The sequence below is a fragment of the Poecilia mexicana genome, unplaced genomic scaffold (genome assembly GCF_051168715.1).
Source record: "Poecilia mexicana isolate PSO_F unplaced genomic scaffold, ASM5116871v1 scaffold_5, whole genome shotgun sequence".
NCBI lineage: Eukaryota > Metazoa > Chordata > Actinopteri > Cyprinodontiformes > Poeciliidae > Poecilia > Poecilia mexicana.
The window spans coordinates 3016121-3035668 of NW_028263374.1; the positions used below are offsets into that span (position 1 = coordinate 3016121).

At 37.6% G+C, this 19548-nt stretch overlaps 1 protein-coding gene across 5 annotated transcripts; it reads right to left on the reverse strand.

Moving 5' to 3' along the window:
* Positions 1-1712: 1712 nt before the first annotated feature.
* On the reverse strand, positions 1713-18895 carry usp48 (ubiquitin specific peptidase 48). Of its 5 annotated transcripts, none has more exons than XM_088005339.1 (28): positions 18826-18895; positions 17477-17628; positions 16785-16905; positions 16498-16639; positions 16246-16373; positions 15809-15933; positions 14515-14623; positions 14002-14135; positions 13464-13549; positions 12600-12779; positions 12279-12416; positions 11942-12091; positions 9840-10040; positions 9468-9579; positions 9242-9378; positions 7948-8016; positions 7684-7808; positions 7355-7477; positions 7210-7271; positions 6956-7066; positions 6370-6494; positions 5345-5451; positions 4793-4900; positions 3956-4138; positions 3722-3847; positions 3589-3637; positions 2615-2641; positions 1713-2461 (listed from the first exon to the last, which is right to left on the reverse strand). In XM_088005339.1, the coding sequence occupies exons 2-28, from the start codon at positions 17608-17610 to the stop codon at positions 2439-2441; spliced, it is 3135 nt and encodes a 1044-aa protein (XP_087861465.1). In that variant the 5' UTR covers positions 17611-17628; positions 18826-18895; the 3' UTR covers positions 1713-2438. The 5 variants fall into 5 exon arrangements, with proteins under 5 accessions (XP_087861465.1, XP_087861464.1, XP_087861466.1 ...); XM_088005338.1 differs by lacking the exon at positions 18826-18895 and adding an exon at positions 18289-18410; XM_088005340.1 differs by lacking the exon at positions 18826-18895 and adding an exon at positions 18078-18232 and having other exon boundaries at positions 9242-9375.
* Positions 18896-19548: the final 653 nt, after the last annotated feature.

Here is a 19548-nt window from a genome sequence, read left to right on the forward strand (position 1 = left end):
GTCCTTCTCGACCCAGTTCGGTGATTTTGTGAATTAGGTGCATTTTGGGGTCTCAGGGTACTTAAAAATATATCACAAAATTTTTTGATTTTGAACACTTTATCAATTGAAGGACTCTTTGAACCTCCAAGAAAACATGTTTCCCCACTTTGTGCGTGAAATCCCAAACATTATTACGAATTTCTTTGTTACTTGGGCTGCTTTAAAGTCAACCTCGTAACGCGACAATTTCAAATGTCCAAAAAACACTGTTTTTGTAACGGGGTTGACTGTTACGGGGTTGAAGATTTTCACTAAAAGTTGCCATAAGTCTACATTAGCTAGGGCATGGAGCAACATGAAAACAAGAAATTAATATAGTTTTGAAGACAATAGTTTACTTTTTCCCAAATAACAATAAATATCATTTATGGGGGTTCAGTGTTGAAAGGTTGAGCTTGTTGAGATCTGCACATCTTGTTTTAGCTTCAAACTGATTTTCAGTCATTACACTTCACCTCAGTTTGAGTGCAGTTCGGACACAGGGCCTTGTGGTGGGGCTCTACTGTCAACAGGTAGCGACACACCTGTCATCCATCCATCCATTTTCTTACACCCTTGTCCCTTAGTGGGGTTGGGAGGGTTGCTGGTGCCTCTCCAGCTAATGTTCTGGGTGAGAGGCGGGGTCACCCTGGACAGGTCGCCAGTCTGTCCTGCACAAACAACCATGCACACACACACTCATACCTAGGGGCAATTTGGAGAAAAACCTGACATGTTTTTGGACTGTGGGAGGAAACCGGAGTACCCGGGGAAAACCCACGCATGCACAGGGAGAACATGCAAACTCCATGCAGAAAAACCAGGGCCGGGAATCGAACCCAGAACCTTCTTGCTGCAAGGCAACAGCTCTACCAACAGCCACACCTGTCATTAAAATTTTAAATTGAGTTCAAACATCCACTCCTGCATCCATGGCAATATTTTACACTAGAACTCATACATGAACACATCAGCAGCAGAGAAAGGCTCAATTATAAATTTTCTGTCTAAAGACAACCAAGCCAGCTCATAATTCTAGGAAGAAACAGTTCAGTGTTGATTCACAATATCAATATCACAATACCAAGTTTGTATCAGTTCAGATCGATACTAGCTTGAGATAAAATCAATACTTTAGTTGCAGATTCCATCTTGTTCCTTTCGTAGTTGGAAATGCTATAAAGCGTTTTTTTTATGCTTGTCTTTTTCCATCTTTTTTTCCCCCCAATTTTGTATTGAGTTGCCGTTTATTATACCTCAAAAACTATTTTGTTTTGATATAAATTTTCTGCACTTTATTTAGGAAATTAATACACATGGTATTAATGTATTTTATAGATGCCTATACACTTTGTCCAAATTCTGTCCTAGGTTTGTACAAAAATTAACTCAAAAGTAAAACCTACAAAAACACCGAATGCATTGGTATCATTGACATCAGCGATATGGACCCTGTAAATACTTGGCATTGGATCAGTACCAAAATATGTAGAATCACACACCTATACTTAATGGACTGTAGTTTTATTTTGGTGGTTTAGGATCCTTCTGGACTCCAAATAAATATCTTTATACCTGAAACATGTTTTACCAACAGCCACCCTATCTTATCATGGTTCATAAGGTATTGCAGGCCTCCAAAGAGCTGAAACAAGACCGTCAAATTTATTAGAAATGAGGAAGAAACAGGATGCCTTGAAAATAGCTTTATTGTCCATAAGAAATAACAGTGAAAAGAGCTGGACATGTAACTACTTGCCTTCCATTTCTTACTTTCAATTCACATTTTTAACTGTTGAAAATAATAATGGAAAAAAAAAACAACCAGCTTTTATACATATCCTGCTGTGTTTTTTTTTCATGTTTTTGTCTGGTAATGTGTATGGTACTGATTTGATGTTATGTTGGGCTAATAAATGTTCTAACATTTAAGAGCAGTGATATTTACTTGTGCATTGTTTTGACAATTCTGGAAATTGAACAGTGAGTACAAGAGCCTCCACATAATGAAAAGACAAAACGTCGTCTTAGGTTTTTCTTAAACTATAATTTAAAAAGATAAAGCAAAACAAAACAAAAACAGTTAATATTCTTGACTGACAGTCGAAATAAACCGAAGCCACAACTTGGAGAACTACAGGTCCTTTCCCTTTTTTTTCAACCTGCTCAGGATTGGTCAGACTGAAGTAAGCGCACACACTTTTTAAATGAACAAACTTTGAACTTTAGAATATATCAAAAACCCAGCTATCCTTATGCAAAGGAAAACAGATTCTTTACAACATAGTCACAGTTTTAATAAAGAAAACCTAGCCAAAACATAAAAAATTAAAGCACTTATTTATATATATTGACACTTCACATATTCAAGCATTTCTCCTCCATGGAATTTAGATATGGCTACAGCAGAACGTTCCTCAGTGACCAAGGAGGCCCGTACCTAGAGAGGGACACAAACACTGGCATGATTAACCATAACCATCTATTAAACTCATAAGTTCATATGCTTTCTGGCACTTCAGGCAAGTTTGCGAAGTCATTTTACTAAAGATGATCTCACTCCTGTGATAAAATAAAATGAGAAAAAACATACCTTTAAATCCCTCCTCAGGCATTCTCACTGTAAAACAAAGGAGACAACTCTATTTTAAAAAGTCAACTTGTTTCTACTTACAGTGATGGTTTTAGCAGTAGAAGCATGTCGCAAACTTTACAGCCTCAGTTTTGTGTTTACGAGTAAGACATGATCGCGAGATGTGAACGAGTCAATCATACAGAACAAGATCAACGACATCGGTCGTACAACAGTAAGTATGGAATCTTTACTATTTTTATGATGTTTGTTTTTCAGTAAACTGTTTATTTGTAAAAAAAAAAAAAAGTGTGTATGTGTGTGTGTATATATATATATATATATATATATATATATATATATATATATATATATATATAACAAAAAAGGAGAAAGAAGTAGACTTGCAAATAAGGCTTGTTTTAGTAATTTATTTTTTTTATTGATTATTCTGATGATTAACTTATTAATTGGAAAAGAGAACTGGCACATTCTACAGATTTTTAATTGAACCACAAGCCTTTTTTGTACAATATTAAAAATACATTAAAAGATGCAAGTACACCAATATTTCAATATTTTTTAAATGAGAAAATAAACATTTTATTTCCTAAAATGCAAAAACATAGCATTCTTTTGGTGAATTTGAACCAAGTGAAGCTAAAATGGGGCTTCTTGTGGCGTTTGGGGTAAAACATGATTACAGACAAAGGTTTTTTTTTTTAAATATATTTTGTACAGTTTTGACTTAATTATTCTTCCGAATGTTTTTTCAGAAAATGGCATTTATTTGAGTTTGTAATTCCAGTTAACAATTAATCGATTACTTTATCAATTTAAGATTATTTTCATTATCAATTCGTCACAATTAATCTGATTAATTGTTTCAGCCAAAAAAACAAAACAAACTCCGAGGCCATAAAAAAAACATTTGTGTCACTGCCAAACTTTCTAGCATAAAATGATACACCTGTAGATCATATGAAGTCACTGACCTTGATAGGCATCATCCATGGCAGCATAATCTGTAACTGGTTCATCAGCCTGAGAGGAGACAAAGGTGATAATGAAACACAGACTTGATAGTTGCTAACGTTCCCAGTCGTGGAGTCATGAAGCAAATCAAACCTTTAAACAGATGATGCATTCTGGGATAACGCCCAGGCTGCCTAAAGTGGCCGAGTCGTCCGTCAGACTTTTCCCATCGATAGACAGGTTCTGGTCGAATGGAGCCACAGAGAAGGCGTGCATAATCTACAGTTACACACACACACACACACACACACACACACACAACACGGTAGAGTTAGCGGTGCAGAGCGGGCCGACACAGCACTGGATTGTGCAGTGGGAGGCCCTCACTTGGATTTTCAGCTCCTTTAGTGTCTGGTTTGCTGAAACGATGAGTGCTTTCTCTCCTCTGAGTTTCCTGTGGCGGGTGCTTCGTCTGATGCTGCCTGGTTTCATGGTGTTGGTGACTGCAGGAGCAGCCACTGCAGCCGCCGTGCTGTCGCTCAACTTTAGCCGCTTCGCTGCATCTTGGGCCTGAAGAAAAACAATTTTGATTTTAAGCCATTAATGGATAAATTCACAAAAAAAAATTTTTTTTTCAAACATGGTAAAAATGAATCTCTAATTACATGGAAGAGAGGGAATGAGGACTGGGATGATGTAAAACAGGGGCGTAAAACTCATTTTCATGTTTGGGCTATATCAAAAATCTGAATGTTTTAAAGGGCCGGTTGTGCCTGAATATCATAAACATATCAATAATTAGCTGTTCCTCCAGGATTTTGTGATTGTTTTAGTGGTTTTTTTGCAATCAAAGTTGCAGATTTTGTGGTGTCAATTTAGAAATGTTTATGATATTTGTGCTACTGTGTGATGTGAAATGTGAGTTTTTATTACTCACCATATCGGTCAAGGACTACAACTTGACATCAAGTAAGGTTGAGGTAGCTGTCACTTACACTCTGTGTTTTTGACCAATTTTGAGAAAATTTGCAGTAAAATCAGAAAAAAAAATGTGGAGATTTGTTGATTCGGTGTTAATTTTGCAGATTTATGAAAAACTGGAAAGACTTATTGATGTAATTTGGAGTCTAGAGGGCCACATAAAGAGCTATGGAGGGCCAGATTTGACCCCCAGGCCTTGAGTTTGATGTAAAACATTCAAGTATATCACACCAGACCAGTTACCTGACTGAAGTCTGGGTCTTTCTCTCCATCCACCTTTGGAAGCTCTTCCCTCTCCTCTTCTGCTTCAGAGCTGCAGGCGTTCAGCTCTGGGGCGCCGTCTTTAGCCGTCTACGTAGAGGACAATGTGATAAAGTCAAATGTCTGTACACTAAACCCCTTACAGAAGATAGTTGGTCCTTTTTAGAAGCACATCAATAAAATAAGCCATGATTTCCTTAATTTCAGGATCGGCCGATACTTGCATGAGAAACTGTTCTTATCTAGTTCCACAAAGATCTGAAAATCAGCCATTGTTCTCTTCTGCTCTGATGTGGGAGGACCGACAGATCCATCCACCAGAAACACTCACCCCACTGACACCAATTCAGTAAATTTATCGTTATATTTAGCTAAAATAAAATCGGTATAGACCAAATCACAAACTGGTGAGTCAGGTTTCTTGAAGATCGAGTGATTGGCCAGGAAACTGCAACCTGTCCAGCCCTAGTTCTTAATAAATTAACTGTGGTAGTTAATGTTCAGTATGTTCTGCTGTGTGTGTGTGTCTCATACTGTTTTGTCTTCAATGACTTTGCGGACGTAGACAGTAGCCTGGGTGTACTCTCTCAAGTCCCTCTGCTGCTGGAATAAGAAACTCTCTCTGCATTCCCAGCACAGATCTAAATCCAAACACATTCGAATAAAAAATATGAAAGATCCACAAAACAGATATGTGACCAAGCTGCACTATGTGACTTTTATATAAGATGTTTTTCATACGTCTGTTAAAAATATCACTATGTTGTGACTCACTTTATTTGTAGTAGCTCCACTCCTGACCAAAAACAACCATTGAAAGCCAGGATGACGGTTTTAGCGCTGTCAATCAACCTCATGAACTCGCTGCTAAATGTGCTAATGGCAGAGAAACAATTAACAGTTACTGGAAAACTGTTCAGCCATTGGCATTGATGGCCATGCTAACTACCTTAGCCTTCATGACAGGCTATGCCAGCTGCAGTGTAGCAGAGAGCAAGGGTGGGTGCACATGAAGCTGGAATGAGCAGCGCCACACAAGTCTGTGATCGACAGCACTAAGACCCTCCTCCTGCTCCTGATTGGTTGAATAGTGATACTTTTCATACTGCAGCTCCTAAGCCTAGTTAAATCCAAAAATGCTGCCTAAACTGGTAAGAGAAGCATTCATGGAGTTGCCTCATGGTTCTGCCAGCTGGTTAGGAAACTAGAAATAAATACTATTTCTTTAGATTAAAAAGATCATAAGTTTATTGTGTTTAAGGTGGTCTAAGTAATGTACTAAAAAGTAGTGGGCTTGTCACAATATTAACATTTAAATGTCGATGCTAATTACAATGCCATTTTTTTTAAGGCACAGGGTTCTTTCTAGTTAAGGTATAAAAAAAAAAAGATTCTTTACAATATGATACTATTTTAACCTCCTTAATTAGGGCAAAAGCAACTCGTTCAGAAAAATATCCAATTTAAAAATGTCACTTCTTTGATTGGCAAAACGGTAAACAGGATAACACTTGTTATAAAAGTCCAGAATTGTTTCTGGGATGTGGAGGAAATCTTACCAGGCTGGGTGGTGTACTGCGTCATGGAGCTCTCTGTCTGTCTCACACAGTGGATTGCTATTGGCTTGTCAACAATGAAGAGTCTGCTGATCACTTCCCATTCGCTCGGCCATAGCAGAGCTATACTGTGCAAAACAAACAGCACGATGTGAGAATGCTGCAGTGGACAGAAAAGGTTCCAAAACGGTTTATTATTAGTTTCCTAATAAAAAGCAACAGATTATTATTATTATTATCCTGCATCAGTGCCTCAGACTGAGTCTAGGTTCACAAGGCCTCCTTTTTGTTTTAAACACATAAACTAATAATGACATTAGTTGCACAATTGCAAAATTGGATTGTTTAAGTTTTTTAAGTATTATTTCTTAAGCACCATTTCAGATTGTGCTTATGAAATGACCTTGTTATTGTCATGGCAATAAATCAAAACGCTGAGATAAAATTTGAGCCCATTCCTGCCAGAGACAATCTGAAAGCGCATCCAGAGAAAGAAAACTTTGAATATCCAACAGAGAGCAGTGAGAAAGGTCATTTTAAGTTTGTTTTTAGAAGAAACGCGTTCAAAATGTGACTGATCAGAACTCACTGCTGGGCCTCTCCGTTGATTAGGGAGTCATAGGTGAACATGAAGCCGCCGTGAGGACAGAGAAGCAGCGAGTTGCCAACATTAGACACTGGAGAGGATTTAGTGGGTCTCCTAAAAAAATAAAGATAAAGTTATCACTGGGTGAGCAGCCTACTCAAACATCATAAGAGTTCCATTTATCTGAATAGTAGTCCATTTCTCACAGTAAGAAAAGATAAGACAGACATTTTCCTTTAATGATGAACAACACATACCTGATAAATTTTCTCCACTCTTCCACAAAAAACAGAGGGACTATGTAAAGTTTATCTGTGCCCTGGAGGAGCCAACCACAGATGTATCAGTGAGCCACACAAACTGGAGATTAAAGCCTTCACGGCCGACAGCTCTGCGTTTTACCTGCGGCCATTTGGTAAGAACCGGTCGGTTTTTTTCGTGGAACAGGTTCAGCAGCTGGTTCTTCTGTTCGAGAGCCATCATCTTACTGACTGCCTCGTTGTCCTTTTCCTCCTGCTCCAACGTCTGAAGACACAGGCGCAAAAAGAAAAAAAAAAAAAAGCTTTATAGCATTTCCAACTACTAAAGGAAAATGATCTGGCCTTATTCTGATCTGGCCAGAAGATCATATTCTGGCCATGAAGAATATGGCCAGAATAACATCGATTGAAAGATGCCATAAAACACAGATGGACGGATGCGGGAAGATGCAGACAGTGAAAGTCCCCCACCAGACACTGTCGACATGGCTCCTGGATGTGGGTGAACTCTGGGGCTCTGGGGAAGTATTCTCTCAGCTTCATCCAGACTTCAGTGGATACCAGCTTCCGCTCCGTCTCCAGGATACTCAGTGCTCCTGGAGCAGACGCAAAAAACATCACGGGAGAGAATACATGATTGAAATGTCAGCTTCAAGTACTTTGACAAAAAAAAAAAAAAAAGTGTTACTGATGGAAGGTAAACATTATTTTTGATGCTGGTGTTGGGGGAAATACCATGAGTGCAAACAATGTCTTCATTGAAAGTCTTCGTTTCATCTTCAGCTGTGGCCTCCATGCCAAACTCTAGGAAATTAAAACAGTAACAATAAAATTCAAACAGTAGGCTGGACTCACAGAAACTCACAACATTAGGCTGTAAGCTTCACCTACTGAGTATTATTTTAGGAGAGACATTTATTTGTCTGTTTTGCTATTTTCTATCAGAAACTTTAGTGTGAGACAGAAACATTTTACTTTAAGCTCCTATCTGAATGTCTGCTGCTGATGTCACTTTGTTCTGGGACACAATCTCAAGTTATGATACATCTCTAAACTATACAGTAAAGATAAAATCAGTTAGAAAGCCTTAAAAAGCCCTATGTTACAATTGGCAGTAATGACACAAGCCCATCTAGGTAACACCATGAAGAAAAGCGTTAACAGCACTTCACTTTTTTCACATTTTGTTATGTATTATTACGAATTGTATTACATTAATGTCTTTCCTCAAAATTATGCAAGTACCCCACTACGACAATCTGGACATTATTTATGTTGTACAGTTGTACTAAAACTAGGAAACCAGTAAATCACATCTATGTAAGTATTCACAACCTTTGCTCAACACTTTAGTGATCCGCCGCCAAAGATATCAAGTCCAGTCACTTTGATTTTCAAGTCATTTTGAAAACCACAATAATATAACTTTAACTGTAAAAAATGCCCAGATTTAATAGGGGTTGAATAAAATTGAATGAATTTGTGTTTTTGAGAAGCGTCTGAAAATCTATATTTCAGTTATGTGTTTTTTTCTGAGTAAAGAAACGTCTTTTGTAAAACAAACGTCTTCGTTTTCAAATTCACACAACATTTTATCAGTATTACGCTGCCCACTACCATATTCAGATTGTGTTTGACTTTGCTGATTTGCCAATGATGATGCTTAGCATCATCATATGTTTGTTTTTTTTTTGGTAGTATTTATATTTTATCTGACTCAGCACATACTAATACAAAGTCTTCAACACATCTTGCTTCAACTAACAGAAGTGCCAAGCTAACATTAGCTTGTTTACTGTTACTTTTAATTTAAAAATGATCATTTACATTCCAACATGTCCTCACATAGTTATGGTTAATTCTGTGGTACAAAACCATAGCGGACAGGTTGTTCAACTGCTTCACAAACTAAATGCAGCGAAGGTGTTTGGTTAGCTTTACGTGTTCCGATCCTAGTTTGGCTAACAGACAACAGAGAAGCTAGCTAGCTAGCATCAAAAGAGCAGAGAAGCTTTCAGCCATCTCTTACTATTGTTAGTGTGTGGTCCCTGGCCATTGGTCTGGCCGTTGCTGTGTTTGCTTTCCTGCTCATCTTCTTCCAGCTGTTCCAAAGCCAACTGCCTCCAGCTGCGCAAAGACGTCTTACCCACCCAGTAGCCATCACTGCTAGAACAAACAGTGATATACATTAGCAAAGAACATCTCGGGAACTTCACCTGACTAAACATTAAGTGCTATGTGGACTGTTTTGCTACCTGGTTGTGCGCTTTACTAGATTAGAAATTTCTTTGTAGTCTTCGTCGAGTTGTTTTTTTAGCCGCAGCACCCTGCATCGCTCGCTGACACAGTCTCTGCATAGAGAGGAACCTGAACCAACAGGCAAAATAAACTTAAACATGCAAATATTATTCTCAAAAGATAGACCAGATCCAATATTAATTGCTTTACAAGGGGAAAAAAAATACCAAGAATGTTAAGCTGCTTGAATCATGGCGAAAGATTAGATTATTTTCAGAACTTCTCTCACTTAAGTGACTTACTGCTACAAAAAAAAACTGCCCAGATGTCGAATTAGGCATTAAAAAAAGTCCAGGACTTTAGCTGAGACAAAACAATGTTTCACTAACCATCAAGTCTTGGCCCACCACCGTAGCGCTCATACAGGAGTTTTGCAGCTTCCAAAGAAACCCTCTTAATTTCACCCATATTGTCTGGGTGGAGTTTTCCGTGGGAACAAAGAAAGATGGAGTTGTCAATTTCCTTGGTTGCAGTTGAATCATCGAGCCACTTCTTCAGCCACTCCAGGGGGAGGAACTCATACAGTTCTCCTAAAGAGAGAAAACATAGAAACGCATCAAGCACAAAGAGACTAATTCTGGAACTATGTTGAGTTGTGGCTCTATGTGCTACACAGCAGCTTTTTGTCCCAGTTTAAGGATAACCTTAAATGATGTATGGAAGACAACAGAAGACCTCAGGTGGTGAGGAGGCTGCATGAGCAAGTGTTTGGTGTTACATAAGGGATATTGCTGCTGCCTCTGAGGTGAATACAAGGCTGGATGATATGGCAGAAAATCGTTGCAATAAGCGTTGCATTGTCCATACCAATAGTTATTAATTAGTTTATTTGTTTTAAATATTTGAAATACTGGCAAACTGGTGGCGTGACCTTTCCCGTTTCATCCAGTTTTCGCTCCATGCCGTTGTTTTTTTATTTTTAAGTAGTTATGAGGCACAGTGGGGAAACCTGAAACTGCTGCTGCACAAATTACTCAGCAGATTGTTGCTTGGTGACAAAAGAGTGAGTGAGTTCGATGATACCACCAACCTCGCTTAGCTGGCTGTGAGAAATTGAGTGGCAAAAGCCTTTCCTCTGCCTACATCTCCCAGAATCCTCTGCAGATTTTGGAATTCAATGAATATTTTATATGTTGATTATTCTATAAGTGTTATCTGTTGATATTGATCACATAGTACATATTTTTATTGCTTTATTGTCCAGCCCTGGGTGAAGTTAAAATCTGAAGCATAATAGAAGCACCAACATCTACTGTCTACTGTTTAGACTGCATATGGCTTTCAAAAGGTCATGACAGACTGGAGAATTGTGCCAATATCTTCTTTTTGGACAAATCTCTGTTAGTTGGTTGTTGGAAGATAAAGGAGCTGCTCTCCTCTCAGGTACTGTTTCCATATTTTTGATTTTTTTTTCAGACAAGACAAACACTGTATTGTTTCAATTTATATATTTGACATATGAAATAATTATGTGTTATACGTTTTGATTTTTTTTTTTACCAGTCAAACTGATTAATGTAATTAATTAGACAGGTAGTCTGGCAGTGTCCCTAACATTTGGCAAAACTTTATATTTCCTTTAAGGAAAAAAAAAACATTTTCAGACACTTTATGGATCAGAGAGTTTTCTTTTTTTTTTTGGTAGGTGTCTAAACAAAAAAAAGAAAGAAAGAAAAGTAGAGCGTCCCCCACTTTGAATTTAATTTAGTTTTGTTTATATAGCACAAATTCATTGCAAATATTGAAAAAAAGAATGGACAAATGTGTATATATATATATATATTATATATAAAGAAGAAGTCAAAACAACATATTTACATATACTGGTAGGTAATGAAAGTACCATTTGTTGACCGTCCAGTTCACGGCCCTTGCCTAGTACATAAGCACTACTCACAAAACGTTAGGGGTGGTTGGCTCACAATGAACTATAATCAGCTCAAGTAAATTAGACCTTGAAACTTTTAAATGCAACTCTGCAATTGTTCTGTTTCAATATTTATTGCACTCTGGGAAATCCTGCAGGAACTTGGGTTCCTCTAAAGGAGAGTCCTGCCCTCCTCCAGACGACTAACTTTTCATATGGTAAGCGTTACCGTAAATTCACTATAATGCATGAGCTCTTTCCAGCCATCGCTGTCTACAATAACTCTTTTAAGACTTTGAATTAATGTGTTACAACAACATTCAATTTTCCTTTGGGTTCAATAAAGTTTCTTTGAATTTGAATATGAGTGACACAAAATTACAGCACAGTGTTTGAATTTGGTAAAATACACAAATGGAAAGGTGTATTAGAGTAATGTCTTCCATGTGTTGACCTGACTTCCTCCTTGCTACACTGCTCACATCTTAGATTAATCCGAGTTGAATCATAACCAGTGTGAATGCTTTCTGTGAAGTGGAGTTGTTAAGGAATGTTGTTACCAACCATCTTTTGCAGGTAAAAGGTCGTAGAGCTCTTTCACCTCTTCATGCTTGGCCCTGCCCTTATCCACACTCTGTTTTCTCATGTGGGCCATCTCCATGCACCACTCTTCAAACTTATGGTTATCTTGGTCAACCAACTTCTGAAGGAATGCTATCATCAGAGATACAAAAAAGTAACATCAGAAAAAGAGACATAGTTGAAACTTTTCCTGAAAGCAAAGTTAAAAAACAAACGAGCAAAAAAACAAAAACAAAAACAAAAAACAAAACAAAAAAAAAAATCAGTTGACATTTTTGTTTTTTAACATCCAGTCACTATAGTAAAATTAACTACTCACAAGGGACCTCAACGTTTGTCCTTGAGGGATTTGAACTCTCGTCTTCCTGGACTTTATACACCAGCATGTAGGCGTTTCTAGAGCAGTGGTAGCCTTTACTGCATTTTGGTTTCCGTGACTGTGTTTTGCCCGTCTCAGCTAAACGAAAAAAAAAAAATAAAAATAAAATAAAATAAAAATAACGTCAAGTAAGAGTTTACGTCTATCGACATGCATGCCCCTGTTAATGCAGGCAGATGTTCACGTGTTGTCTGATGTGTTATCCTTGTCAAATAACACGTTACAAAGAGTACTATGATTTTCAAGTACTGGGATACTCACCAATGTCCTCTTCGATGCCAAGCTGCAGCTTCTTTCCCTCCATCTTTTCGATCTCTTCATCGTTGAATTTGTACCAGTCTCCGGTAAGAGCGTCCTTCACGTGAGCTATGTAGTGTCCAGAGTAGGCGCTGATTCCCCGGTGGATCAGCACTGCACTCAGCTCATAGACACATTTCTGGTCTGGGGGGAAACAGCAGGAGCAGAGTCTGTCATACTTCAGGTGCATCAACTGAACAGATTTGTTGTGGAAGGATATTACTTCCTCAGAAAGTATTTAAAATCTGGCAGGCTATGATGTACTACATGAAGACCCTTTTGCATCTTTCATGACTGAATTTACAGAACTGTCTCACCCTTAGCTGTCCAATTGATTGATGGACAGCTAAAATAAATGCTTCTCTGCCATTTATAACCTATGTCCACATCTTTTATTTTTGCTCGGTTTAGTGCTCTCTTTTAGCTTTGGCATAATATATGCAGCCATTTCAGTTCTCTTGTCTTTGCACAATGCCTCTCAGTCATAAGCACACAGACATGCAGCATTCTCATTTCACAGTTGCCTAAGAATAATGGGAAACAAAGATGATTTTCTAAAAGGTTACATTTTAAAAGAAAAATAAATCAATAAATATTTCATTACAAATGACAAAAAAGGTAAAACTGAAAAATGAACAAAACCTAGGAATTTGAAAACAAGGATACAAGGTTATTGGTGCTGGACATTTGAGGGAAGCGGCTAAAAACCTTTACCAACTCTAAGAAAAGCTAACAAAATACATCAAAACAAATCTGCATTTAAAATGGGGGAACGTGAAAAATCATGTGCCCCATTTCAATATCTGGACGCACAAACTTCATACATACCTAGTTTTTGTTCCAAGAACGGTTCCATGTCCAGCTGCTCAGGAAAATTGATGAAAGTGTTGAGCTTCTTCTTCAGACCCGTTTGTCTATAGATGAAATCAAACAAAAAGTTAATCTGTTTCCTTTAAAAAAAAAAAAGAAGATACATTTTACTATTTTCACATCTGGGTATCAATAAACAAGTCTGCCTTCTTCACACACACAACATTTAAAAACCTGGTTTTTAAATCCAAAACAGAGACTGACTGTGGGATTGAACTGAAGCCAGTGGAGCACACAGTCCAACATCAGGCTAGCAGTTCTTTTTTATTTTGCATGTGGTTCCAAAGTAAATGGCCTGAACTAATTAAGCACTTTATCAAGTCAAAGGACTCAAATGCTTTTACACTACATTCAGAAATTCACCCAAACACACTGATGGTGGTAAGCTAGCAAGTGAAACGTCTCGACAAAATGATCAAAATAAAAGAAGTTGACCTCCAAAGTCAGCATGTTTCACTCATTCATTTCCATGTTTCCTTCCAACTCTGTCACTGACCTGTCAAAGACAAAGCGCATGAGCTGCAGGTTGAGGGTTGGAGGCAGGCTGTGGAGTCGGATCCTCCGTGTGGCGTTCTGTTTGCTCTGGCAGTTTTCACAGAAGTAGCGGTTCTCTCCATCCAGCTTCTCTTCCTACAAGGTCACAGGCAGAGGGATTAAAACCCGACTCCAGAGTTTTCCACCAGGCTAACTTCAATGTCAGAATTTTTATTGAATGCATCCAATTTGATATGCGCTGATGATTATTGCTTATTTTATAGTATATTTTCTAAATACAAACATCATAATCTGTGCGATACGGCATATTCTGATATTTTTTGTGATGGGTGGCAGTAATGATATATATCACGATATTTTGGTATAAAACTTACAATAGAAATGAAAAAAAGCATATGCTAATTGAGTGGCTATATATGTATATGTACTTTATCCTGACCTGTACTACACATCAATTACTTAATTCATCTGTTCTTGAAAGTCCAGATTAAACTGAGAACGGAAATGAAGCCACCTTTAGGAACTCGGTGATGCACTCAGTGAGGTTTTTGTGGCCCTGAATATTCAGCTCCAGCTCATAGAACCGCGACGGCAAAGTAGACGACCTTCCACACTGATTACATCTGGAGACAGAGACAAAAACTTCACATGATTCTTAATAAAGTCACAAAAGCCAAACAAGCATTCTGCCATGAAAATGCTACTACTGAAATAACTTCTATAATTCAGAACAAACAGAAATTTCCAAAGCTTTCACAATGTCGTTTCGTACCTTTGTATATTTTTGGCTGACTGCTGCTGCCTTCAGCTTTTTTCTTAGGAATAACATGAACTAAGTGCTCAAAACTAACAAATTCAACTAATTGTTTTTCTTTTTTTAATCCTGTTTTTTTCACTAATGGATGGGGAATATAGACAAGTTGAGAAGCTTTTTTCACTTAGATCATAAAACAGGCATGTAGCAAAAATAATTCACTAATATGACTGAAGATTTTGTCAGCTAGTGTGTTTAAATAGAATCAAGTTCCAATTAAAGAGGAACATTGTGGTGTTTAACCTTATTTAGGCCAAAATTAGAACGTCGTATGTATCCATTCATTCTATTTTCATGTTTTGCTGTACAAACATTTAAAAGTGGAGGAATTTTACAGTGTGGTTCTGACTGTGCAACAACAGAAATATGTCTTATTTTTTTAACTTACTACTATGTGTTTTTGACACCAATAGAAAATAATTTCTCCTGTCTACTTGAGGAACCAGAGTGGGCTGCATCACTGAGATGCAGTGAGGTCATCTGAAGTCTTCTGATTTTGGAGACATTATGAAATAAATCTCTCATTAATGTGGGAATTTAACAAATATAAATCATTTTGGTAATTCCAGCTACCCTAAAACAAGAGAAGTTTGGTCTGATTTAACTTCAGACAGTGAGGGGAAAAAGGTGTATGTGTCTTTTTTTTATCTGGACCAAGTGCTTTGATTGTGACATTGACAGAGGAAAACATATTTTTCCCATCATGATGCAAAGTCAGCTAGAAGCTCACAGCAAGGGGTCCTACTGTTTTCCACCTAGTGGGTCTTTTTAACACATATTTTTAAATGTCTTCTATTGTGAGAGCGGGAACGATTCAAAAACCATCTGGGCTGAAGCTGACAAACGACGAACACCAAGTCACTCATCTTATTTTGGCATAGTGTCATAAAACAGTGGCACATAATAAGTACAACTCATGGCCTCAGTTGCTTGAAATGCACAAACAAGTCTTTTTTTATTTTCATTTGAAGAACTAAAAAATAACTGGCCTTACATTGTAACATAGAAGAACTGTCCACAGAACTGCTGCTGGATGAGATTTTGCAAGTTGGGATTCTTCTCCTTAGACAATGTCTCCTCCAACAGAGACAAGAAAAGATTGGAAAACTCCTGGGCATCCTGGAAATAAAATATATATATACATTATTATAAGTAACCAAACTGATGTTTCCAAGCTGGGTGTCATGTCTGCTTAGTGATTCTGAAGTGGGTCAGTAAACTAAATTGATCATAAAAATCCAGTCAACTTTTCTCTGCAGTGCTTGTCAGCCAGTAGTGCAATACCTGCGTTTCTTATCAAATTTTTAGTGAGCGCAGTGCAGAAAGCATTGCTGTAATTTATTACGTGTTGACAGTAAATCAACTTTTGAAGTGTTTCAAGCATGAAACTGGTTTGGCATTTCTGAAATACACAGTTTGTGTCTGACTGACCTGTTGCTGTCCAGTATCCAGACCCAGCGCTTTGACGAGCCCTGACGGGTCGATGTACTTCCTGTTGCTGTTTTGCAGGAGTGCAAAGAGGTACTGCAGATGCTCACATATGGACTGGGGCTCATAATCTGAGAGAGTTAAATAGAGAAAAGACAGTTAATGCAATCTGCCAATTCAGCTTATTTTCAACTCTATTTCTTGAATTAAAGAACCTTAAGGAGAACATGCTCTGAATGCAACTTTTAGATTTACCAGAATCAATGTTGTGTTCCTGCGCCCGCGAATTTTGGCACTGATAAAGGCTCCTTCGAAGCTCCAGGTTATGGAACCACACTTGCAGGAATGTGTTGACGTAACATGTTGCACCGAGGTTGGTCAGGCCAACAAATATGTTCTGGAAAGGGGCAGAGAGACAAGAGAGTACAGAAAGGGTTAATTAGAGTATTTTCTAAAATGATTCCATGAGTGGCACAATGACACCCTATTAGAGAACAGCTGAGTAAATATCAACAAAAGGGTGTGTAACTTTAAAAACATACCTTTTCTCTGCGTTCTGAATTTGGGTCATCAATATTATGGAAAGTGTTTTCATCAATCTCACCGAGCCACACCTGTTCCCCAATACCAACAAGACAATTGGGATTCCCTTTACAATTCCTCCTATAAAGAAAAATCACCACCATTACCTTCCTTTTGTCGATTTCACTGTAAAAAAAATAATTGATTTTCTCATAAGTGGAAACTGCAGTATAACTGAACTAAGATGCTCTTTAGAGTCAATAATCTCAACAAACTTTGTAATGAACTTTACTATGCCGTCAGACGCCATACTTCAAGATCACACAAAGGCAAATTCAGTGCAGATTGAGAAAATAGAGCAAACGGTAACAAACTAGCAGAATAAACCTTTACTGAAGCTGGGAGACGTGAATCACAATGATTCCATGGAAAAGCGATGCGCACACACAATAAAAACGCACACACATTGTAATCTAATAAAATATGCAGTGTTCCTGTATAAAGGTTCCCCAAAACAACTGATGTGAGTTTACAAAGAAATATGTAAGAACAGAAACCAAAACTTTGACACATCAACACGAAAAACATTAAGTGAAAGAGAGAAAGCGCTGCTTTTCTTAAAGCTATACAAAACAGGCTCATTGAGATGTCCACTTTAAAATTAAGTTTGCTTCTACACACACACGAATACCTTAACATGTTCATACTGTACCTGCAGATTCCTCTTTTGCAGGCTGGAATATTGATCCGATATGCTAGTTCTATGTGTTCCTGTTTAATGTCGTCTGGTTTTACTGTTTCCACCCAAAGCCAAGCGGCTTTCTCCAGTTTCACTCGGGGTGCCATTATCTTAAGATAGAATTCCTATAGCAGAATCGGAAAAGTTTAAAAAGGCTAAACGAACAGACAAATAGAAAGAGAAACGATTTAAAAATACCCAAACTGTTCCCAGGATGCTAACAGTCAGTTAGCTGAAGCTAAATTATAGCATGCAGCTCAATAAGAAGTCCTTCTATCAGTATGCTACTTATTTTTAGCCAACTAATACAGGCCAGTTTTTACTGTCACAACCAAGTTACAGTTAACAAACCGGACATACATCACATCGCAACAATACAATAAACATTAAAATAAGATAACTACCAACAAATAGTTAAAGGAAGCGTCTCCGCTGAACACTAAACTCGTGAAGTTAGCTTGCTAGCTAAAACGTAGCTAGCTCGACTGTTTGTGCTAGCAACAAGACATTCAGTTTATCGCAGTCTGACGCAGATGTAAATAATTTATTGTGTTAAGGATACATATTATCGAACCTCTCATGCATGTAGCTGCTTCATCAGTGCATACATAATGGGATATTACATTTTATTTGCGGTTTATTTTAGATTTAGCGCCCTTGCGTGAGTTTATAAATAAATAATTCCTCCGCTCAAAATCAACGCGACGTCAACAAGTGACGCAGGCGACGTAGAATAAAGAAGGGAGCAGAAGTACACACGTAAATCAATTTAACTAAACCTTAACTTGTTGGCTTGTAAATTTGCTTTGATTTCCATTTCCATGTCAGTTTTAAAATAATACATACAAAATTACCAGCAAAAAGAAATAAACAACAGCAGCAAATTCTAAAGCAGACATCAAATTCTAAAGCCATCCTATGCTCTGACTGTAGGGGGCGCAATTACTTCAGTAAACCTCAATGGTCCTACTTTATAGTTAAGCCAAGTCAAACAAGGTAAAACAAAAACAATCCTATAAGCAAAATTTAGGTGAGTTTTAAATATTTTGTTGCATCTTTATTTGCATCGTGAACTAGATTTCAAAGCAATCAGCCATATTTGAGTGGTTGAAGCTTATGCAACTCAAAATTAGAACACTGTAAAAAAGTTCAATATTCTTTGTCACTCAGAAAGTGAAACTCACATGTCATATAGATTCATTTCTCATAGAGTGAAAGATCGCTATCCTTAATTCCTTGTAATTTTGATTATTAGGACATTGTCAAAAAGTTAAGTATTGATAACTCATATTACACCTTAATGGCTAATCAAGTCAAAGCACCTGTACAGGTTTCCTGGGCCTCTATTTTGGGGGTCGGAAACTCCAGTCATTGAGTCTCACTGTCCTGCTACTCTTGGATGTGTCCCTGCTCCAACACACCTGAGTCAAATAAGTGGTTAATGACCTTTGCAAACAATTTAATTGTCATTTTCTTGCTCTATCTTTTGTGTCTCTTGCTCCCGTTTCTTCAGTTTGAAACCTAACCTGCATTCTGGTTATGATCCAGCAGCGCAAGATGTAAACACATGACATTTTCCCAGATTTTGATCAGGAGTGCATTTGGACTTGTGGATATTTAATAGCAGTTCTGACATCAAAGCAAACTTTAATAATATAACCACATAAACAATTAATGAAAAAAAACTTTTAAATCTTTTAAATCTAAATATAATTTCTGGTGTTGAGTATATGAGGAGACCTCATTTATTCCTGCCAAAAATGATAAAATCCCACAGTGTACTACTACTATGAGATTTGATTGTCAGTCCTAAGCATTCAGAATCTCCTTTCAGTGCAAACATGTCTTGTTTCCCCTGGGGAAACCACTATTCTAAAGGAAATACTGTCAGTTTTGCAGAGAAAACCGTCTAAGTGAATGTGAACTTGCAATAGCTGCAAACACACTCAGCGCTCCTCCATTAGTCTAGAACAGCACAAAATGCCTTATTAAACAGAGCTTGTTGTTGCAGAGATCCCATTGGTTGTGTGATAAACTCAACAGGG